General features: G+C 35.1%; 2 protein-coding genes across 4 annotated transcripts in view; one reads left to right on the top strand and one right to left on the bottom strand.

The window, feature by feature from the left end:
- The window catches only part of LOC104667983 (mediator complex subunit 12L), an 89,047-nt gene extending 72,262 nt beyond the window's left edge, over positions 1-16,785 (bottom strand). Inside the window, exons 1-7 of the mRNA XM_030928746.1 lie at positions 16,657-16,785; positions 11,978-12,096; positions 11,187-11,330; positions 9,860-10,023; positions 6,612-6,743; positions 1,995-2,219; positions 1,216-1,357 (exon numbers count right to left, since the gene is read on the bottom strand). Of these exons, the coding sequence (XP_030784606.1) occupies positions 1,216-1,357; positions 1,995-2,219; positions 6,612-6,743; positions 9,860-10,023; positions 11,187-11,234 (711 nt within the window). The 5' untranslated portion in view covers positions 11,235-11,330; positions 11,978-12,096; positions 16,657-16,785. The remainder of the gene's footprint in view (positions 1-1,215; positions 1,358-1,994; positions 2,220-6,611; positions 6,744-9,859; positions 10,024-11,186; positions 11,331-11,977; positions 12,097-16,656) is intronic.
- P2RY12 (purinergic receptor P2Y12) overlaps positions 1-24,562 on the top strand; it is a 47,289-nt gene that overhangs the window by 17,799 nt on the left and 4,928 nt on the right. Inside the window, exon 1 of one of the 3 annotated variants that reach the window (XM_030928719.1) lies at positions 16,773-17,062. The exons of 1 other annotated variant lie outside the window; for it this stretch is intronic. The gene's annotated coding sequence lies outside the window, so the exon portion shown is untranslated. Of the gene's footprint in view, positions 1-16,772; positions 17,063-22,446; positions 22,513-24,562 lie in introns of those variants that run through there. One more of the 3 variants, XM_030928727.1, reaches the window with a different exon arrangement.

The raw sequence follows: 24,562 nt of genomic DNA on the forward strand, positions 1-24,562 counted from the left end.
TCCTTTCAGTGATAACTACTAAGGATTCTTTAATATGATAAAACTCATTTTAAAAACAACTCTGAAAGTTTCCAATTGACTCTTAAATTTAAAAAGAAGAAAAAGAGACAGAGGGGGAAATTAATTGAGTCACAGTGAAAAATTTACCTTTCTAGATCTCATGTGACCTTGGCAGAAAATAACAGGAAAAACAACTACAATAGCAATCTTCATACTGATTCGTACCACATGCCAAAGACTATGGGTAACTTGCAAAAATCACCTTATTTATTAGCACAACGCTATAAGGTTCACAGTATTATTAATTCCATTTTTTTAGATGAGAAATTGAAGCAAAAGGTAAAGTGCAATTTTAAAAAAACAACTAAGAGATTAAGAAACTATATTAAAGAAAGTCTCTTTTGTCCAGAAAAGCAGGCCACATCTATGAATTCTATATACATAAATTCATAAGTTTTCATATAATGAACATGTAGAAATAGGATTATCCAACCAGTCCTGATTAGCAGAATTCAGAAGTAAACCTGCAACTGAGAGGCAGGTATAAAAATGTATAAAGAACTATGCATAAGCGATACTAATGTAGGACAAAGACTACTCCAATAAGTGGCAATAGGAGAAGTAAAGAATCAAGACAGATTTTTAAAGAAATACACACATCATGGATGCAACATGACATCCAAGGAAGTCAGTGATATATACGAGGGGTATCTCTTTATCATCTTCCAGGCATAATTGCCAAAAACACTGGACACCCTCAGAATCTAGAGCTGGACATTCTTATGTAACCCCACAAAGCCTTTATTTGTATAGTGTGCCTTGCACTTAAAAATATCAAAATGGTTCTCTTCAGAATGTGAACTGCTTTAGTTAGATTATATCCCATGCTATGAGGAACCCAGGGCAGTTGGTAAAAAGAAAAAACAGCTCTGAAGAGACCATCCATATGGAAGAAATCTCAACTAAATGGAAATTTCAGGAAACAAAGAAATTCTTGATCCCTCTGCTACAGATTAAACTATGCATTCTATTTATTTCTATTTTTTTCATGTATTTAATCCATGGCAATGTCATTGTGGTTTATTGCTTTTGGAGAAAGAAATGATATTTTATAACATTTCAGTTGAATCAATTAAATAAAAGCCAAAAGCAGAAAGATTAGCCACTAATTATTTAACTGCACAGTTCAATTTCTAAATGAAAAAGAAAACTTACATCTACAGTGCAAAGTACATCATTAAACCCCCACACGTGATTTGAAGAACAACAAAGAGCCTTCAGAACCCCCAGCCATTCTGAACTAAGAACAGTGCAGCAAGCCGTAAGCTCGGAGGAGAAATTGGCTATGTCGTTAATCCTAGAAAATAAAAAGAAAACATAGAAAGTAACCTTGTACAAAAGAGAAATATTCACCTGTGATATACTTAATTAACATATATTTCACTAACATCAAACAAGTCATTTTCTTAGATTCACAGATAATTCATTTGTCAAATAACTTAGTAGAACCTTGAGAAGCAGATAAAAATGGCTTCAAATATTTTTGACAATTAATGCTGTTAGGCAACAATCGGCACATATATGAATTAGAATATTTTTAGTTTCGTGAATAAATCTGAGCTACGATTTACATTTTTAAGGGCAAGAAAAAATTTATAGATACTATGTAATTTAGGTGGACCCAAATACAGTTTTTTTTCAAAATATGGGCATTTTTATTTGTATTTTTATTCTATGTTTTTGAAAATAAATCATGTAATTGTTGGCCATATTGAAAACATCTCATGCCAGCACAAAAAATCAGAAAGCACTGTCTCTTAGGTTAAGGAAATTATAAGATAGTGCAGAGGTGAATTAAGGAAAAAAAGAAGATTTAGAAAAAGCAAATGATAGCCAAATGTGAGTCCAGACGCTTACTAATGACATCAATTTCAAAGAAGCACCAAGGCAACAACTCTTTGGTTAATCATGAATTCCAGGGTAATCCATCTCACCTGCCAGCATCCTGATGGCCCATACATACATTCATGAGTGTATTGCAGACAAAGCTGTAGCGATTGGCCGCATTGTCACTGAGGATCTTGCCCAGCATTGAGTAGTTGATGCTACGGGCTGAGGGATTCTCAATAAAATCCATCATGAAGTCCGGATCCCAACGCAAGTTCGAGTTTGCAGGCATCACATTATTATATATGGTTTGCTTTACTTTTGAACAGGCACTACTGAGGTTATAAGAAAAAAAGTTAAAACAGAAAAATAAAACTAGAATAACTACTTAAGGATATATTAAATGGCAAGAACTGTAATGCATTCCTAGAGACGATTTACATTATAAGTTCTTAATTTGAACTTCTTACTAATCGGCGTTAATCAAAGTACTTTGGAATGTACAAATTCCTCAGTAAATAATTTCTAAGTAGGTGGAACAACAAAACAGAAATGAGGTATTTGGTTACAAATCTTAAGTATTTCCAAAATATGGTCTACATTTTACATGCTTGAAAAATAAAAGAAATTACTATGGCTTCCAACAACTGTGTCTTAACAGTTGTTGAAAAGTATTATTACTTAAAAATAAAAAAGGATTCAATTACACATAAGGGAAATTGTGTGTTACTCTTAATTATACATCCTACAAAACTATTCCTCTGGTATAGTGTACGTAGTAGAAGTTCGTGTGCCAAGACTATTCTGGAAACTGTGGCACAGCTGTGAAGAAGAGAGGCACATTCCTTGCCTTCAAGGAACTTATATTCTAGTAAGGGGATACGGATAACACACAGATTCTATGGAAGTGAAAAAACTATTATATCATTCATAAAAACTTAGCATGTTGTATTTCTCAGAAGCATTAAGAGATTTTTAAAGAGCCTGGTCTATCATATGAAAACAGTTCATGTTTCAGCGAGTTATGTCTGAATCACATATAGACTATTAGAAGTATAAAAGGAATTAGAATCTATCTCCTCCAAACCTGCTCTGTGAATGAGACTGAGAGAATGATGTGATTTAAAAGTTCAGGTTCTATATAAACTTATCCATTTGTGCTTACCTTCTGTAGGTAGCAAATTCATAAACAACATTCACCTTCTCTATTCAAAAGCTCTTTTATGCATCAGAAAGTCTGTTTTATAGATTAAGTTTCTGGCAGCAAATGTATTCATGGTTTGTGGTGACCTACAGCTTTTTTTATAAACCCCATATTGTTACATACTTGCATCAATGGTAGCCAGGAATGAGTCCCTCAAAGATGAAAAGTCATAAGGACTCTCTATCCTAAACTACTGCCACTATCAACAGGTTTAAGAAAACAGAGATAGTTCAGTTCAATGTTTAGCAAAATGTAGTTTCACCTCTACTCCTTGAGAATCACTTTTGTGGTGTTTGTTAAAAATAAAGAATCCTGGACCTCTACTGTAGGTGTATAGAGTCTGTATGTGCAACAAGATCTCCCACATATATCAAGTGCCGAATGCTTGGGAAGACTAATGCTTGGGAAGCACTGGTCTAAGAAAGAGGACTAAAGTCATTTACTAAATGGCAGCAAATACAATCTTCTACATTCTCTTTCTGTGCAGACAACTTATATTTTTAAAAATGTGTTGGCTGTCATTGAAGAATACAAGTTAGCAATTCAGAGTCATGACATTTTCAGTTTCTTGAGGTTGATGTGAGAGTTAAAGCTCTTGATAGAAATAACCCAGCACAATGCTTGGCACACAGCAGCAGCTCAATCAGTGGTAGAGGTGACCAATGTTGTTATCTCCCCCAAATACTCCTCTCACGCAACTGTGTGAATGGTGTTTCAGAAAAAATATTCCTCTCATACAACTTTTAGGAATCTTGTTTCAGATAAAATTATTAAAGTTGTTTTATCAGTACACTGATAGAAATACCTGTGTATCTAGCTTTTGTTTGCCCATTTTTCTTCATCTCAAACTACAAATAGCTCTCTGACTTCAAGATATCCCAAGAAAGTTGTATTTCTCTTTCATTTTTTAAATAGAGGAAACTTTAGACAGTGCCAATCACCGTGATATGCCACTCTGCTGACCCCTAAGTAATTTCTCTATTCACTGCGTGCTGGTACCCTAAATCTCCACACCCAGCGCACGTTACTTGCATTACTTCATTTAACCTATTTGCACCACACTGCAGGAGTATTAAGGGTCAAATAGGCTACTGGGGCTGTCTGAGGAAGTTCACTATTAAAAAAAAGGGCTGCTGTAAGAACTGAATCATGTAAGAGAAAGCTCTTTGAAAAATGTAAGCTGAAACAGAAAGCTCTATGTAAACTAAGAGAGGAATGTAAGTATTTTTTAAATTGTGACATAATTTCCGTGGAAAGATATTTCCTAAGACCCACTCAAATATTTCACAAAGGATTATTTTGAAGCCTAACCCATTTCATAACGTATTTTCACACTTTATTAATGCCATTAAAAATACGAATTGTTTTAGATAAAACTATCATTCAACAGATTTTTTGCAGTGCCTACTAAGAGCTACATACTCTTCTAGGCACTGGGATACAGCAGTGAAAAAAATAGAAAAAGCTTCTGCTGTCATGAAGCATACATTTTAAGGAGGAGCTGGACCATAAATAAATATAGAATCTATGGGGGGGTAGCAAGTGCTGAGGTTCAGAATGATGACATGGGGGTGCTATTTAAAATGGTGTGCTCAGGGAGGCAGTCATGAGTGAAGTGTGGGAGTGAGGCACACTAGTAACTGAGGACAAGTATCACAAGCAATGTAAGATAAAGTGCAAAAGCCCTGCCATGGGTCATTCTTAGAGTGTTTGATCAGTAAAAAGTCTGTGTCACCAGAATAAACAGAGGGAAAGGGGTGGAAGAGAAGATGGGACCCTGAAGATCCTGAAGGCGATGTAGGGATGGTGAATTTTATTCTGAGTGGGTAAAAAGTCACTGAAAGCCTGTGAATCATTCGTGTATTAAAAGGATCATTTTAGTGGGTATGTTAAGACTGTGTTTTAGAGTTAAGGGTGCAAGCAAGGAAACCAGTTAGAAGAGCTCTGCAATGGTCGCAGCAAGAGGTATCCATGGCGATAAAGAGAAGGTAAAGAACAGGCAGGTTCTAGAGATGCTTGGAAGGCAGAGCTCACAGAATTTACAAACAAAGTGGATATGAGGTACGACAAAGGAAAGAAAACGGTAATTGAACATCCTTTCTCTACCTCCTTCTGGATTCCAAATTTGTTTTGCTAGTTATTACCTTCTACTACTCTCCTCCTACCCATCTGTAGTTAATAATTGTCCTCAAAATAACATTAAATAAGCATTTACTTTCCAGCACTAGTGCTGCCTCTGGGGGTAGCAAGTGCTAAGATACAACGAATGACAGGAAGCTGGGGATGCTATTTGCAATAGGAATGGCCATGGAAGCAGAAAGACAAACGGAGTGAAGAAGTCAGCATACAAATACCTCTGAAAGAATGTTCTGAGTGGGGTGATTTCAAGAGCAAAGCACAGAATACTGTCTCTCACACTTACAGTAATTTGTAATAAAAGGTTATAGCTACAGCAAAAAATAATTCAACATGAATTCTGGATAAGAGTATTATGAAAATAAAAATATTTATAAAAATACAATTTTCTGGACTCATTAAACAATAAAATATTCCTTAAGCAATAAGATGTATTGACAGGAATCAAATACCACTATCATTATCAGGTCATGAATTTTAATCTAAGATAGCAAGTAGGTTAACTGCAGAATTTACAGTACCTTTTTATGATTAATTCAGTTCTATTTTTTTCATACCAGGAAACATTAGATAGCATTTATCAAGCTGAACCTGAATCAAATACAATCTGTAATAGAAACCAGGTTTCCTACTTTTAATGCACATTGATTTAATGTTATTCAGTGAGGGTACTGGTCATTTTTTAAAAACTCATTAACACATGAAAAAGTTATCTGCTAAACAGCAAATTGTTTTTGTAAAAAAGAGGAAAAGTAAACACAGTATGAAAAAGTTCTAGAAAATTGAATGGGGCTATAGAACCTTCTGTGAGTCACTGGAAATAAAAAATGAAACACTGTAATGCCCAAAGGATATTAAAGCTAATGCAAAAAGTCGGCTCAGAAAAGGTGGATATCAAAAGCACGAGAGATACAAATAAAGCAAAATATAAAGAGCTGCCTCATTGATCTATTAGATTTATAACCCAAACTGAATTTTAAACTTCAAATGGAAAGATACATCAAATAATCATTACTTCAGTAGGACTTACCTAAAATTCATTGTCTGTACAACATATAGAGAATGTAAAATCTTAAGAAATACCTTATTCATTGAAGAAATAAAATCAAAGTTAGAGAGTTTAAGACCTAACATCATTTCAATATCGGGGAAAAAAAAAAAAAAAAAAAAAAAACCTATGATCACACATTATTATAATCTATCGTGTATTGTCCCTATGTATTTTAATATTCAGTTTCAACAAATCTTGAGTATATCAAAATTACTGCCTAATAGATACAATTGCAATTAGCTTTCATTATTCAAAAGGATGACAATATTGCCAGGGTCACTAACAAACATAGCCATGATCCTATTTCTGTCCTTTTGAGTCTCTTCTACTCACCTGAAGAGGTCTCCAAATTTACTTCTGAGGTGGCTACATGACACATAGAGATCATAGAGGTAGGCTAAGATGCATCTTTCAGGGGAAGAACATTCTGAGGGGTTTACGACATGCTTGACCACACCACACAACCTGAGGAGAAAAATATATGAAGAAATGAGCCACATATTTGCTACTATATGGGTTATCATCTGACTCTTTTAGAGGGAAAATATGTATTACTTGGGTAAGAAAAAAGATATCGGATTGTTGAAACTAATAAATAGAATAGTAAATAACTCAGTACAATATAATTTTTCTATTATGACACTGAAATAGTAGATATAAAAAAAAACTTCAGAAATGTCACTGACGACAAGATACAAAAGCAATGAAAGAAATTCCTTCATAAAGAAGGTATGTATGGAGGAATCCACCAATTAAGTTGCTGTGACTGAGACACAAAAGGAAAACTGTTGTAGAGAGCCCCCACCTCCTCAGTAAAAAGATTCACAAATACAGTCAGTGTGCAAAGATTCCCAAGTGTTCTCCTTTGTAAAGGAGCAATTCTTCAAAGCAGTCAATCTGGGAAACCCATTTTCAAGTGCACAAGCAGTTCTTCGTTTGCAGTCACATTCCCCGTACGCATGTATACATTCCCCTATGTATACAAACTAGAAAGAAATTTATTTTAGTTTATCTTATATAAGAAGATAAAGCCTCTTCTGTTTTGTTATATTCTCTACAACTCCTGTAGTTATAGGCCTCTTTGTTCATAGTCCATAAAACACAGAAGCCATACAACCACAGATGTAAACACTCGTGGTCCATTCACCTATCTGTGCATCTCATTCCATCACCGTCTTGTATTTTGTTACAGGGCTCAGCCATTATATTACACTAATGGAGTCACAGATGACAGATTATTAAAGATGAAAAAAGCTTTAGAAACTATCTGATTCATCATCCTTATTGTATAAAGAAGGCTCAGAGAGGCAGAAAGGCGGGGTGACTTGCTTAAAGGCAAAGAGCTAGTTCTAGCAGAAGCAAGACGACAGCTTAGGTTTCCAGACTCCCAGATCAAATCCCTCTCTACCATTCAGGGGAAAGGGCAAAGTGGAGAGAGCATAGGATGTCTAGGCCAAGAAGGACAATGGAATCACAAGTACCATAGGTGGAACCAATGAGACTTCTTGAGGAAATGGCAATGCAGTATCCCAAACCCAGTGAATTGATATCAACAGATGGGACTACCTGACAGCAGGGAAAAGCTGCCAATTAGAACAAAAGTGTCACATAATTAAGAAGAAAAGTAATGAGTCAACCTGTTAATTATATAAACAAGCAAACCAATAACTATGCAGCCATAAAAAAGAACAAAATCATGCTCTTTGCAGCAACATAGATGCAGCTGCAGGCCATTATCCTAAGCAAACTAATGCAGAAACAGAAAGTCAAGCACATATTCTCACTGTAAGCGGGAGCTAAACATGAGGTACACGTGGACATAAGGATGAGAAGAACAGACACTGTGGACTACTGAAGTGGGGAGACAGAGAGAGGGGGAAAGGTCTGCAAAACTACCTACTGAGTACTGTGCTCACTTCCTGATGGTTTCAATCATACCCCAAAACCTCAGCACCATGCAATATACCTTTGTAATAAACCTGTACTTGTACCTTCTTATTCTAAAATAAAAGTTAAACAAAATCCTGTTACTATCCATAAAGCAAAGAATTATTTTGTGACTAAAGTAAATAAACATTTATTGAGAGTCTGTTAGGTTTAGGTATCCATCATACAGTAGTGAGTGTTTCCTCAACTTCTTTGATTTGCCAGCAATAAGAAAAACATTTCACATCGTGATCCAGTGTACTCATTCACATAAGTACAAAGAAGTGAAATAATAGTCTTAAGAATAATACTTATCCTTACTAATATAAGGTAAAAATATAACAAAGTTGATGTCAAATATGATTTCATGAATATTTAATAGGATAAAAATTTTCAATGCCAAACTAAATGATACTGAAATCAATTTCAAAATAACAATATAAAAACAAAAACAAAAAGACTTGTCACAACCCATTCAATTCATTTCATGACCAACTAATGGGTTTCAATACACTATTTTAAAAGTAGAACATAGATTAAACAGCATGAATAAGCTTCCAGTTCAAAAGATTTTTATTAAAATCTGTGAGATTTATTAGCTATGTGATATAGGGTATATCACTTCACCAAACACTTAACAGGCCTGAATCTCAATTTCTTGGGCTGTAAAGTAATACTAAATTCAAATTCTATACAGCAGTTGAGTTATTAAATAATTCTCTATTTCCTTAATTATAATATGTAAATGTTCTTATATTCTAAAGTTTTTAGGATGTTTCAGATTTCATTTCATAACACATAATTAATACAAATAAAGGTAGCATTTCTTCTTCCTCAGAAGAGCTACTGTTAAACTTATATCATTCTAGAATAGCATATAAATTGATTACATGTGCTAGATTAAAACAATAAAAAGTACTATAAAACCAAAGAATCCCATGATTCTTTTGAGCTCAGAAGGAAAAACTGAAGAGAAAGAAATAACAAGTTGTCTTTCTGTGTTTAAATAAAAAGCCCTGGAGAAAGGAGTGGAGAGTGGATAAAAAGCGGCTTATGTAGGTCTTTGAGAGCTCATTACACTAATTTGGTGCTCTTAGCCTCAGTCTTTAATGGGGGTGATATTAGCTATTTCCGTAGTCCAACTTCACTAGTAGAGTAAGCCCCAGCCTACAACCAAGAATGAAGTCATTTGTTCTAGGTTAATTCTTATCAAAAGATACCTTTAATCAAAGAAATGAAATTGAAGAACCAAATTTCTAAGATGATAATGTATGCAAAATTTATCTGATGTTGAGTCTGCAAACATAAACTGAAATTACATGAACAAAAAAGTTCCAGCATTCACTATTCATAATATGGCAGGATGCTGGCTAACATTAACCATAGAGTGCTATAAATGACTGGCTTTGTACTCTTAGAAACCAGGGAGAGGGAAGAAAGGCAAGGAGGAAGGGAGGAAGGAATCACACATTATTAGGAAGAACATACTTGACATGCTCAGATCTTTTTGATCAATGTTTTCTGGCAAGACTGTTCTTTATGTTTTAATTAAAACAGGTATCAGTACTATTTTTCTTTTAAAACTACTATAATATTTCATCACTAGTTATACATTCCAAGATTGGAAAAACAACAATGACATGCTGTATACCAACCCTTCAAACACCTGGGCTGTCTGATCAGGATTCAAGATCAGACAACTGTGATAGCGCCTGAGAACAGCCACGATGCAGACACACAGTCCTGTTGTATAACTTCCTGCCAGGCTGGAGGATTTTAGGAGCAGTTCAGCTTCCACAACACTCAGTTCATTTAGTAACTATAACAGGAGAAAAAACTGAATAAAAATGTAGGTGCCAAAACAAATGGAGAAAACACTTATTTTTACAAACCATAGATATACTGACTCATTCCACTACAAATACATTCCCTGAATTTAACCTTTTTAAAATTTTTAATCCTTTTCCAATTCATAAAGTTGTTCTTCTGTCTAGACATCAGGATGTATACAATCAGGAAATAGCCAGTGCTGAAATAAGGTACTGAAACTTTATGGCAGTGCAAGGTTCTGGACTGTATAATTTTAGAAAACCCCACCCCTCACTTTTCTCCCCTTTCTCTTTTTAATAAAATGAAAGTTATTTGGCTTTTCTTTTTGTTAACAAACTTAATATCTCCTATAAAATAAACAAAGGAAACCAAGTCTTATTTCTGTTTGCTAATAACAGAAGTAAATAATGAACTCAAATGTGTATAAGAAATAAAAGTGGGGCAAATCCAATTATAAGGTTTGTTTTGGCTCTTAATTTAAAACATGCTCTATTATAAAGAGCAAATAAACTTTCATCTTTCCTTAAACAAAATAAAAAAGACCAAAAGAAAACAAACAAACAAACAAAAAACAGAAGAAGCACTCAAAACTCACACATTTTTAAATGGCATATATTTTGGCACCAGTTATAATTATTTAATTGGAAACTATGAACATGACTATAAATAAAATGTTAGTTTAAGACTGTTAATTCACCATGTCTAAATTATTCAAAAATGTACTATGTCCATAAAATAATGTTAATGCACAGCAATTGGTTCATTTGATTTTTATTTTTTAAATTTTATTTCTTTCTTTCGAGACAGGGCCTTGCTCTGTCCCAAGGCTTGAGTGCAGTTGTATGATCATGGCTCATTGTGTCCTTGATCTCCTGGGCTTAAGTGAGTCTCCTGCCCTCAGCCTCCCAAGTAGCTGGGACTACAGGCATGCAACCAGCTACTTTTTAAATTTTTTGTGGAGATGGGGTCTCAGTAAGTTGCTCAGGCTGGTTTAAAACTACTAGATTCAAGCAATCCTCCTACCTCGGCCTCGCAAAGTGCTGGGATTACAAACACAAGCCACTGTGCCCAGCTAATTGGCTCACTTTAAATTGCACAATGCCTGGTGGATTTGCTTTCCTAAAAGTAAGAGAAACATGGCCTCTTTGACACCTGTATTGCGAAGTCAATTAGTCCATTGATGTTCAGTGCTGGCTCCATGAGATCAAAGATGAGCTGAATGTGGTGAGCCAAAGGGAGATGATAGGATGTTCCCGATGCAAAGCTTGTGATTTGTTCTAGCACATTGTTAGAAATCTGTGCAAACATAAGCAAAAATATTGTAAGACCAATATTCCAAATAATATTTTACTAAGATAAATCATTTTTACTTTTTAAGACAGTTGAATTTATATGTGATTCTATTTTGATGAAAGTCAAAACATATTTCTATAGAAACTATAAAACTATGTACAAATAAAACAATTTTATCATTAACTATAATTTTAAAAGATAGAAAAAGTTGTCATTCAGACCTAAATCTTAAGTATTCTAATGGTAGAACTACATTAATTTTAGACACATCCATTTGAATATCAATGGATTTGTAAAGCAAAACAGATGTGTTTTCTTCTCAATTTCATAGTATTTTATTTCAATCATCAACAGATTTCTCATCAATTGCAATACAGGACCAAACTCTAATAACCTATTTCATTAGCTATTACTTTATATGTCACTGATTATTATCTTAAGGACAAAAAAATGTACATAGTAAAAATTAATCCTTCTGAGGAAGGCAACCTGACACTTAAAGAACTACTCAATAGTCTGAGATACTTCCAAGTATGTTTATAAAATATATGTATAAAACCATTAAGGCTGAGAAAATACACTGCATGAAAAAAATTTTTTTAAAAATTAGAATACTACAAATGCATAATAAAACAGCTTTAAATGGCTACCTGAGATGTCACTTGATGTTGATCAAAATACGAAAGAAGCTGGAGTTTAGTGAACACAGTTTCCAGTGTTGGAAATGTCTCTTGTTTGTTCTTCCTGGCTTTTTGTCCTTCGTCCCCAACTACATAAACATAAAGCAGATCCATTATTTTCCATGTAATAGAAACTCTTGACATTTTTAATGATTTTTTTTAAAGTACAGCATACATACAGAAAGGTGCACAAATTATATGAATTTCTATAAAACAAATACACTCACACAATAAGACCTGAATACAAAGTAACAGAATGGAATATCAGAAACTCCCTCAGGCCTCTCTAGGCACCTCTCCCTCCCTAGGAGATCAAAATCCTGACATCTAACAACTTAGATCGCTACTGCCTACTCTGGAACTTTACATAAAGGAAATCGTATAGTATATGCTTTCCACATCTGGCATCTTGCAATCAACAGTATGCTTTTAAGATTGATTCATATTGCTGAGGTAATTTTAATTTGTTCTAAAAACTAATAATTCTCACTTACTTACAGTATTCCAATGTGTGACTGTAACACCATTTACTTAACCATTCTAGTGAGTAGTTTCCAGATTTTAGCAATCATAAAAAGTGCCTTTATGAACATTTCTCACTAAACAACTTTTAAACTACAATTATATCAACAATGAAGGTGGGGAGATCTCCTGGGCTCACTTTGACTTAATCAAACACCTGCTTGGCATCTTCTTTGGAGACTCACCTTGTTACTTTTCTGAAGCAGTTTAAAATATTTTTTTAAAAAGAAATTACATGATTCCTTTTTTAATGGTAGCAAAAAATTAAATCACTCCACGTTAATGAAGAAGTGCCACATTTATCAAATTAGCATAAAGAGGTTTGAAGAAAATTCCAATAAAAAAATAAAAATTGCTTATTATAGGGGTACTCTTAACAGTTCTAAGAATAAGACCCAAAAATATATTCAATTCTGTTTTTAAATACTTTAATATTTTGTATTTACAAAGACAAGTCTAAAAACAAAAAGGAAAAGTTGGATATATGATTGATAATGTCATTTCTAGCACTGCGATTCTAAGCAGTAAAAGGCTACCAAGACAAGAGTTCTACTCCTCACACTGTCCTCTTCTTTAGAAAAGCTTAATTTCAGAGAACAAATGTCACTTTACAGATTTCTCTATTAAAGACACAAGAAATGAACAAAATTTCACTGAACTCAAAAATATTTTGCTAATGGCAAATGTAATGGTCTTAAACAATAACAATAAAAAAAAGACTTCTCTTTCAACAATGAGGAATTAGTGGTTAGAGTGAAAAACAAAATAAAACAAAACACCACAAGGCTGGTTCTTTTCTAATTCCCTAAACAAAGAAACCTTGATGCCAGAGTACATCAGAATTTAAAGGTGCAGAGGTAATATAAGTTACAAGCTTGTGCCACTTTTGGCTAGTAACACCAAATATAATGCAAAGATTAGGAACTAACAAATTCATTAAACCTGACTATTTTTTCAATATCTACTCTCAAAAGTACAAATTATATATGAAATTTTGCCTTCACTGTAGCTGCTCACATGTCATGAGCATGTTTAAAATATCCAAGTTTTGAATTTTTCATTTACTAACATCTTTGATCCAAGGCTGAAGAGCTAACATCAACAGCCTTGTGTACAAAATGCCTTAAAAGTGAAATTAATGTATTCATTCAGTTCTTCCCAGGACAAAACTAATAAACAATAACAACAGACTTAAAGAAATAGATACTACTAAAAATTCCTAAGTGCACCTTTTTATTTGTTTATGCTAATAGACTCCATTTATCTACATTATCACTAACTTCTTAAAAGCTCATCTAAAAGAATGTAATTGGTTCTTAGCAATTTATACTCAACAGCAAAATTTAAGAAATCAGTGGTGGTTCTCAATGAAATACCTTATTTTAATGATATTTACATGAGTAACAATATAGTCAATATATATTTTTCCTCATCTTTCTTATGTTAATTTGCTTTTATAACATATTATTGCTCTTTTGTTGCTTAATTTTGATTTTCCTTTTTAAAAATCTTTAAATCCTGGAACTTTAGCCTTTTAAAGGTTGTCATAGTAAACTTCACTAATAAATTTTCAAAAGATATACCATTGACAACCAAAAAAGGTAACTGGTCAATGCAAACGAAAAATGAAGTTTGATCATTCAACTGGAAATATTATTTGGACTTTATATTATAAATTCACCTAGGCAAGACCTGGCTGATCTGACAACACTCCTAATGAGTTGGTTCCTCAAAATGTTATTTTCATGTGTTCCCAGAAATCAAATACATGCTAACACGAGGTCTGTTTTCCTTACCAGCATTCATGTTGCTGAAAAAAGTGGGCATCCTTTCCATTAATCTGAAGTACAGTTAGCTAATTTCTGGTGTATACACTAAATTTTAACTAGTGACTTAAGATTATTTACAAGAAAGCAGCTCACTACATCCCAAATTAATAGCTTTCTGGTTAAGGAACTTTATCAAAAATGAAAGAAAGTAAAAAATCCCCTCCCAACGATGTGGTTCCACAGATGATGTTTCTATTTACTGACAAAGGTTGAGGATCCCTATTCTGAGAATCCAAAATGTGAAATTCTCCAAAATCTGAAACTTGGGTGTAGACATAATGTCATAAGTGGAAAATTCCACACTTGATCTCATGTGACAGGTCACAGTCAAAATGTAGGCACACAACACAGTTTATTAAGCACCCCTAAGAGAAAAATAAAATTACTTTCAGGGTATGTGTATAAAGTATATATGAAACATAAATGAGTTTCATGTTTAGACTTGGGTCTCATCCCCAAGATTTCTCATTATATATGCAAATATTCAAAAATGTGAAAATATTCAAAATCCAAAACCCTTCTGGTACCAAGCACTTCATATAAGGAATACTTGACCTGTTTCTCAAAAGGCGGCACAGAACAAAAATGTTTTTCACTTTGTGAGTTCACATGCTAGAATTGCCTGTTTGAAGGATTGCTACAAAGACAGGACAGACTACAGTGTGGCATTAAAAAGCTGTGAAGGAAGTTAGTAGGCTTAACAGAAAAGGATACCGCATTGCTTCCTTCCCCTTCCCATACCCTTTAGCCATCTAAAAAGTTCCATAGGATCTGGAAAGACCCTCTAAAAATAATTCAGATAAAATATGTATTACTGAATCTCCTGAAGGATATATGACAACCCCCCCCCCCCCCATTTCCAAGTATACCAAAAGTAGTTTTAAATATTCTTTGCTAGCTAGTTTAAGGGCTTCTAAATTCAATCTTCTAAATGCAACTGTTTCCTCTTTTCTCTAAGACAGAGAAAACATCAAAACAACAGATAAACAGTTTTCTTAGACAGAGCACTTTCTTTTTTCAAGTTCAGTAATGACATGCCAACAAGAAGGTTTCATTTCCCTTCCACAACTCTTGGTTGCTGTCCTTAACTGGGAATGGAAGGGAGTTAGGGAAGGTGACACGAATAACAAGAAAGATAACTTTCCCACTGAGTTCTGAAGACTATCACCTCTGACATCAGATACCCAGAATGCCATATGCAGACTGAAACACGTTGCCCCTCATACCATGTTTCTGCATGTGCACCATGATTGACCGGGAAGAAAGAGAATTTATCTGCATTATTAAGATCTGTATTTTTCTCTGGTAAAGATCTAGGGTGGACAAATTCTGGCAATTTATCCTGCTAAAGTCTGAGAGCTAGATCTCCTGTGAAGAGTCCATAAAAAAGTAGTATGTACTACAGAACAGTAGGGCTCCTAGAGGTGGTTTATACCATGTGCAGGAAGAATGTTATTTACATAGGGTAAACACAAACTTTCTTTTTCCTTCTATGATTTAAGTGTTAGAGAAATAAACACCAGTGGTGGTAGCAGGATACCTAACAATATACTTAAAATAATTTGATTGCCTAATGAAATCAACAAACCTTGAAAAGAACAATTAGGCAAACGTGAAGTGGATAATTACAAAATTCCAATTATGCAATGTGGTGATACAACATAAAGGCACAGCTTCACCGTAAAAACTATGTCAAAAGAATGGGGAAACAGCATTCCAACTAAAGAAGACATTACAGAGCAAAGATCAAATTTCCTTTCATTTGAAATCATTTGGAGACATAGGTAGTCATCACTACCTATTGCAGTTATTTTTCTGAATAATGTAAGAAAAGATGAGCAAATATGCTGTTATGATATTCAATTAATACGCACGTGAGTGCCCCAGAACAGAAACTAACCACAAGCTTGGAAAATTACGGTAAAGAAACAGAGAAACGGATCTCTTCCAGACTAACGGTTTTCAACTCATTCTTCAGTACTTCATTTATTACTACTATAGAAAATTTGAGAAGTATACCAAAAATCAGAATAAATTACTTACACCTACCTATGGAATACAATATTTTAATACAACAATATTTAATATTAATACCTTGTATTAATATTTTAATACAAGGATTACTATAAATGGAAACAAGACTTTAAAATTTAAATGTGCTTGTTCACATTTCAATGTGACAGTCATTCAGAAGGGGAAACGCTCTGTTGACAGTGACACAGAACACTTTGATAAGACTGTGGTCAGAGGGAAGGCAAAAGGCAACACAATGGGAGCAAATGCATTAAGGTTCTTTACCCCCTGTCTCTGTGGTGCTCTTCTTGTTTAGAATTTTCAGGATATCTTTGGTAATCTTCTTCAGCTGATGCCTTGCTTCATCACGCTCTTTGCCGACTCCATAGAGAAGGATTGTGCGCTGGTTACATTCATGACTTGAAGATTCATCCTGAAAAACAGAAAATGCATTCTGAAACTCTTGTCTGCAGGGGTGGGGTTGCATTTCATATCCCTGAAATGCACTGACCACAGCACCTCCATACTGGCTTGCGGTGGTGGCATCCTGCCCTCCCTTCAATTCACCTCAACCTCCACTGGCAACACCCTTGTTTTTCCAGTTTGGAACTTGCTAACATTATATTAAAAAAAAAGTGTCAACTGACCTGAAGTCTTAATAGAAGCACTTGATGTGGGCGTACCCTACAGAGTAAGTTCTGGCTATTGAAAAACTTTTCATTGTTTAAAATTGAACATGGTAATTAATTTCACATCATGTAACATATTGTTTAGTCATATTTTTCCCTTAAGGAAAATGTTATCTCTTCATAAGCTTGGTTTTATATATAGCAATAGTAAATATTTACATTAAGAGAAAAAAATCTTGCTAGGATCCTCAAACACCTTCATAAAAAATATTCCTGGACAGGGTGCAGTGGCTCATATCTGTAATCCCAGTGCTTTTTGGGAGGCCAAGGTGGGGGGATCTCTTGACAGGAGTTCAAGACCAGCCTGGAAAAGAGTAAGACTTCATCTCTACAAAACTATATATATTCCATTTATTTCCAACATGACTATGTGAGATACATGTATATTTATTTCCAAATGACAAAACAATAAAGCATGTAGGTGTCATTAGGTGTGAGGCAAACAGCTGAAAATGCAAACATGTTCTGACATCACTACTCTTCTCTTCTGGACAACCTCTCCACCACCACGCCACAGACACAATGAATCCAAGCACTATTTTTTTCCCACGTGGGAAAGAAATTTAGTCACAGCATAACGAAAGCATATGCACATCACTGAACACATTCCTCAGCCAAAGTTTCAGAGTCCAGGATGTGCCCTCTCTTGTGCCTGGCTCTGAATCTTTCTATAGCAATTTCTCTCTTTGATTTTATAATCTTTCATTTTCTTAGAAAATGCCCAAGTCTAACCTTTGGTAAACCTCCTTTTCTTACTCTTTGTATATTTTTGCCCGTGGCAAGCACTTCCCAACAGCATCCATCTTATCCTAAGGAGCTTATATGAGAAAAGAACTCCTCACAGAGAAAACAAACTGCACTGTGTTCCTAATTAGTAGTGGCAGCAACAAAGAACAAAAACCTTAGACTAGAAGTCCAGTGTTTGATCTGGAGTACTTCACCTGTGTACTCTGCACAAAGTAGCATATTGCTTCCGCAGCGTTAAACTAAGAGCCTGTTTTTCTCTCTCCAATTCTGTTACGTGGCTCTCAGTCTTTGTGTTGGCCTGCCTTTCTCAGGGACACACTTACCACTGCTTCCCATTGCACTGGTTCCTTTTTTATTATACATTACCAGAAATAAACATTTATATAGCCTGCCAACCTATCTTTCTATTCTTCCCCACCCCTAAATGATTCTTAATGTTTCAGGTATTCAAATTTGTCTCCCAAAAAAAAAAAAAAAAAAAAAAAAAGGAGAAAGTTTCTCTTAGAAGCTGGGTACCTCTCCCAAATTTTCAAAAGATATTCCTAATCATAGGATACAACTGACATAAGCAGTGATCCCTAGAGCTGGCTGCGCATCTGAATGAGCTGAGCTGCTTGCTAATTTCCCATTTTCGTTGTTGCTACAGAGAATTACTGATATATTTCTTTTTTTCTGGGGCGGTGGGGTCTGGTGGGTTGTGTACATATAAACCCTAGGAAGGAAACAGGAGGGCACTAAGAAAATTATGAAAAATGAAGGCAGTGCCAGTCACATGCTTTAGCAATTGTTTTCAGCTAAGGCATATATCAAATGGTCCTAATGTAAATGTCCATGTGAAGGGTGATGACTTTAGCACAGTTATTCAATAACTGTTTATAGAATATCTATTTAAGGCAAGATAAAATGCTAGGAGCCCTGAAAAAATACAAGGATAAATGATTCCTGTCTTCAAGGAGCACAGATTCAATGTCATCAAAGTAGTATTTACAGACCTAGGTGTCCAAAGATGGCTGGTGAAGGAAAGCATCCTGGAAAGAGCCAGATGCTCCTCACAATCACACAGGATCACTATGGCCCCAAATTTACCAATAATACCCCAAGCTTGGGGTACGAGAGCTGTGACTGCATGCTGGTTGTGCCACTTGCCAAGTTCATGATCTACAATAATGAACCTTCCTAAACCTCCGATTCTTCCTCTGAAAAATGGGGTAACATCCCTTCCTTGTAAGGTTTTTGTGAGAAAACCTGAGATAAAGCATCTAAAATGCTTCGAAGCATACTGGATAGTGTTTACTACTGTTAATTCACATACTAGACTTCCACTCCTCCCCTGCACATCTCCCACACCCACATCGAACTGCATTACTCAACATTTCACCAAGACTCTAGGGCACTTCCTCCCTTTGCTGTTGTTCGTCCTTACACCTAAAATACTCTCATAGCCGCAATTTCACTTGCTGAAATGCTATGTACAAATACAGTGTCAGTTCCCTCACTCTGTCACTCCAGTTTATTGAAAACCTCCCCACAGAAGGAGGAAGGAGGGGAAGTAGACTTCGGAGCATTTATTACAGTATAATTCACTTATTTTCTAGGTATTTGTTTAATATCTGTCTCCCTCATTAGTGTGTAAATTTTGTGGAAGACTCCACATCTGTTTTGTTCATTTTTATAATCTCCTTAATAGGCAATGAGTTAGCATCTAATATTTGTTGAATACACTAAATACAGAATAAGCAGACTAATGAACAAATATATAGCCAAAGGAACAGGGCAGAGATGAAGATAAGAACAAAAATTAGTTTTGTAGGAAACTTTACCTGACGATTAAGTGTTGAGAAAAATGAAGAGGAGATGTGAGAGACAAAGCTAGAGTAAAAAAGTTTGTAGGGTGAACTAAGTTTTAGTGGTGGAAATGAAGACTAAGAAGCAAAATGAAGAGGTATCTAAGAAGTTAGGAAATGATCAGGCTTTTGAACCCAAGGAGTAAATGTGCATCTCATTGGACTTCAAGATGTACCCACTAGTTAAAATCTATTTATAATGTATAATAATAGTATTGTTTATATTATCAAATAATTATTATTAAATAATATATATATAATGTATAAAAATACATTAATACATTATAACCACAGGGAACTTCTGAATTTACATGTAAGTGCAAGGAATTTGAAAGGTAGGTAGAAATGTGTAAATGTCCAGTAACTGGTTAGATACAGGCCCTAACACAGAGGTGACAGCTCAGGAATAAGGGCAATATGTCAAGTCCTGGGAGGGGTGCAAAACCGTTACATTATGTTTAGCTAAGAAGGGCTAAGAGAGCTGAGATGGTGAGGGGAGAAATAAGCCAGCAAATGGTGCACAGGCACACTCCTTAATAAGATAATATAACTCGGGGTCACACAAGTCAGGGGAGGGGATACATAAGAAAGAGCACCACTGACAACGCCCAATGAGGTTAAGAAGTCACAATGGAAGTGACCTCTTACTTATTTACTGAAAAACCATGTGTGAACCTCAAAAGAGAAGTTTCTCTAAAGTGGCAGGGCACAAAGCTAGGAAACAAGGGGTTGAAGTGGGAGGTGGTGACGAAATGGTGAAGGTAGGGAAGTGACCCACATTTACCAGGAGTTGGGCATGAAGAACAACAGCTTGAGAGGAAAGAGAGCGTTATGAAGATCATCAACAAACTCTTGTTTCAGACCTATCTTTCAAATAAACAAATTTCCATAGTAGAAATCGAGATTGGGGAACAGATAACTGATGATAAAGGATATAAGAGACAATGGCCTGTTAGCTGGATTAATATGGAAAGAAAGAAAGGAACATCTTTCTACCTGACCGTTAGAAAAAAGGAAAATTAGTGAAAATAAAAAGACATTTTGAGGTGAAGAAGACATTTAAAAAGATCAAATCGTTCCTTGGCCTTGATAGGCTCAAGAAGTTGGGTCAAGGAACAAAGTCATGAGTTGAGACGGCGGGGATAAAACTGAAAAGCAAAAGCAGCAGGCAGCGAGCTGGAAAAGAATCACTGCTCAGTCTCTATATGGGGTGCAAAGACAGTATCCCTTTCTTAGCATTAATATTTTCAGGGAACTCATGATAGGTTTTACTATAGTAGTCTTCAAATGGGACAGGCAGAGGCATTTTAGAAGCTACTGTTTTTCAAGAGCCTACAAGATTTGTTTACATCAGTTTTTTATACAAGTAGAAAATGTAGGCTGGCGCGGTGGCTCACACCTGTAATCCTAGCACTTTGGGAGGCCGAGGCGGGAGGATCACCCGAGGTCAGGAGTTCGAGACCAGCCTGGTCAACATGGTAAAACTCCATCTCTACTAAAAACACAGAAACTAGCCAGGCGTGGTGGCAGGTGCCTGTAATTTTAGCTACTCAGGAAGCTGAGGCAGGAAAATCGCTTGAACCCGGGAGGCAGAGGTTGCAGTAAGCCAAGATCGTGCCATTGCCCTCCAGCCTGGATTACAAGAGCAAAACTCCATCTCAAAAAAAAGAGAAAAAAGAAAACGTAGAAGCCTTCAAATAGCAATTTATAACTAATGAGAATAAAGTCAACCTAAGAAAACATACCAAATATTTTCAAAAGTATCAATGATTTCTGCTTTCAACTTGGTGTTTAAACACCCTCAAGTTGCACAGTTGTAAATAATATTAATAATCTGAGATAAGCACCCAAAACTTACTCACTTGTTTATTCCCTCAAGGATACAGTTGTTGGACAAGGAAAAGCATCAACTGGAGAGTCTATTACAGGAGATGTCAGGGTACCTCTTTTATTCTAGTCCACCTGCTGCTATTGAATTGAATGTGTCATCTCCCCTATAAACTAAGTTCTAAAATCTCGTCCTTTAGATCAATTACTTTCTTTCTCCAGATATTATCTTACACTCACAGAGACTTAATAGATAAAGAAACTAGAAGCATGCATGCCCAAAACCCTGGCAGGCTTGTTGTACTACATGAATTAAAACATGTCTCTTGAGTCAAATGTCCTTAGAAAGAAGAATGGAGTTAATGGAATTGAGGTCTGCTCTAATTCATCTTTATTTCTTTAAAATAACTGATTAGAAATTTTGCCAAAATGTGTGTGCGTTGATAAAGATGTGATAATGATGGTAAGATGATCAGAGCTGTGTATTCTCCTTTCACCTTATTCACATTTTCTGAGATTTCAGCAATGATTCAATTATCATAGAATTTTAAAATTACTAATGTCCTTAAAGAAAAATGAAAAAGATCTCACTCAGAATAAGTTTTCTTTCCGCCAAACACTAATAAAAAACAGATGAAGTAGATGTAATTCCTTCTGATAAAACAAAATACGGCACTTCCTACTTCCCAGTACTCCCTAATTTTGCACGCTCTACTTCAAATGCAAATCCAGTATATATCCAGAAGTCAAATGCACACAGCAACCTATCACATCTCTAAGAAAAGCAGTAAAAACCACTCTTTAGAAACAATAAGTGCATTTAGTTAAAATTTTTAGCTTATTAAATAACTCTTAAAAGATGCCTTAAAACACTATTTCTTTCAGCTGAATCTTTCAATATACCATACTATTTTGTTTGGAATAAAACAAGTTCATATAAATGTTTCATCAGGAATAAGCCTCGAGCCTGGGAGGAAGAATGGATGTGCACATGGATGATGAAACTGTTACAGGAATGAAGAAGATATTAAGAGGTTTTTTTGTTTGTTTGTTTGTTTTTTTATCATTAGTAACTATACACAAAATGGAGTATATTTTCTGTAAATCAAGAAAATGGAGGCTGATTTAACTAGATTTGTATATGAAATCTTTGTTCTACACAGCTTATAGTCCACAGTATGACTGATATTTATATATACTGGTCCTCTACTTACAAGCAAAACACTTAAGACTGGGATGTCAGATAACTAGGTCACAAGACAGCATTCTTTTTTGCAAAATATTTCAATGCCCAAGACTCGTTATTTTTGGAACCTGTTGATATCTAACCTAAATTTCTGTATTCCAATGAATAAAGCCAAGCTAGCAGACATGACTATGCACTGCTTTAAAACACACGCCCTCAAACAGAATATTCATCAATGTCAAAATGACCACATTTAGAACCAGAGACCCCTAGAACTAAAACAGCCTGAGAGCTAATCAAATGTCATAATTATATTTCTATCCTCCTGCCCAGTTCCAAAAGACTACAGGTTTCCGAGTAATTCCATTTGAAGCAAACATTTTCAGACAAGCAGACTACCTTTAGTAGACTTGGTAAAATAAAAATCACTTAAGCCACTTAAAAGTAAAAATTCTGTTCATTTTTCTAACTCACCTCAATCATATAAAATAACCAAATCAACCAAAGTTAGCTCTGTTCCCAACACTAACACAAATAACTACAAACTGTATGTGTCGATGTTATTTACTAATGAGATTAAAGTATATATAACTTGCTCTGCTTCTATTCACATGAATATGTACTTCTGTTACTGAGTTACTTTACACTTAAAGATTTTAGTCACTTTCAGCATTAAGTGGTCTAACTGGCAGCCTTCCTCCAACGAAAAAATGTTATCAGAGGTAGTTCGTAAATAGGTATGTGGTTGTGAGTTAGAAATCAGAGGAAAGATAAAGTTAATTTAGATCAAGAACTGAAGCCCTTCTTTTAGCCCTCAAATCCCTACTGTTAGCCCTTCTAGAAGTTTAGAAATATAAGTTCTCAATAAGGTAGTATGAGTTAAGTAACCTAAATTAGTTTTCCTTTAATATGGCAGATTGATTTGTTAAAAATAATCATCATTTTCTTGTATAAGCCTTGTTTCATCTGATGGTCTTAGAAAAAGCATCAAAAACATCCTTTAGCATTTACAGTTTGTTGTAAAGGCAAGTATGGTGCTTATTTTACTGAAAGACGTACAGCCATCCCACACATGAGATTCACCTCTCACTCCTGGGCCTCTTAGTGGGAGAGGAGTTGGGGAGAGGAGTTGACGAGAGGGCGTGATAGGGAAGATTCTCAGGTACAGAAATTCACAAATACAGATTCTAGGACTAACTAGACAGCACAGGTCAGAATGGGGTCTCCATCTAACTTCACCACTCTGCTCCTCAGTTTCCTTTATCCAGAGAATGAGGATGGTAAGTGTACTTCAGAGAGCAGAGATAATAAAGTGAGTTAATTCATGACAGTATAAGAAATTAAATATTGGCAACTATTATTTGAAGTATATACGGCATAAAAGCTCTTTTTAAAATTTTGGGTCTCTGACAAACAAGGAAGGTTGAGATTTGTTTACCACAGAAGTCATATTTAAAAATAACAATAAAACCCTTTCCGAGAGTTTAATATCAAACTAATCCCTTTAAGATGACCAACATTTGGAGATCACATGCCTGAAATGACTGATATTAATAGCTTCAAGTTCTAAATGGCAACAAAATTCTTATGTCCATTTAAATCAGTGGTCCTCACATTTGAGTGTACTGAGCATCAATGGAAGGCTCACTAAAGTACAGATGCAGGGTGGGGCACCCCAGAGTTTCTGATTCACTCAGCTAGGTTGGTGCCCACAAATGTGCATTTCTAGCAAGTTCCCAAGTGATGCAGAGCTGCTGCTCTGCATTTTAAAAACCAATGAAGATATTTAACAGGTAAAGATATAGACATATACTCAAAATGCAGAAGAAATAACCAAAACATGTGTTCACAGCAAAGGCACCAACACAAATGATTTCCACTGATAACAGAAGGACATT

This window comes from Rhinopithecus roxellana, chromosome 1, assembly GCF_007565055.1.
Source record: "Rhinopithecus roxellana isolate Shanxi Qingling chromosome 1, ASM756505v1, whole genome shotgun sequence".
Taxonomy (NCBI): domain Eukaryota; kingdom Metazoa; phylum Chordata; class Mammalia; order Primates; family Cercopithecidae; genus Rhinopithecus; species Rhinopithecus roxellana.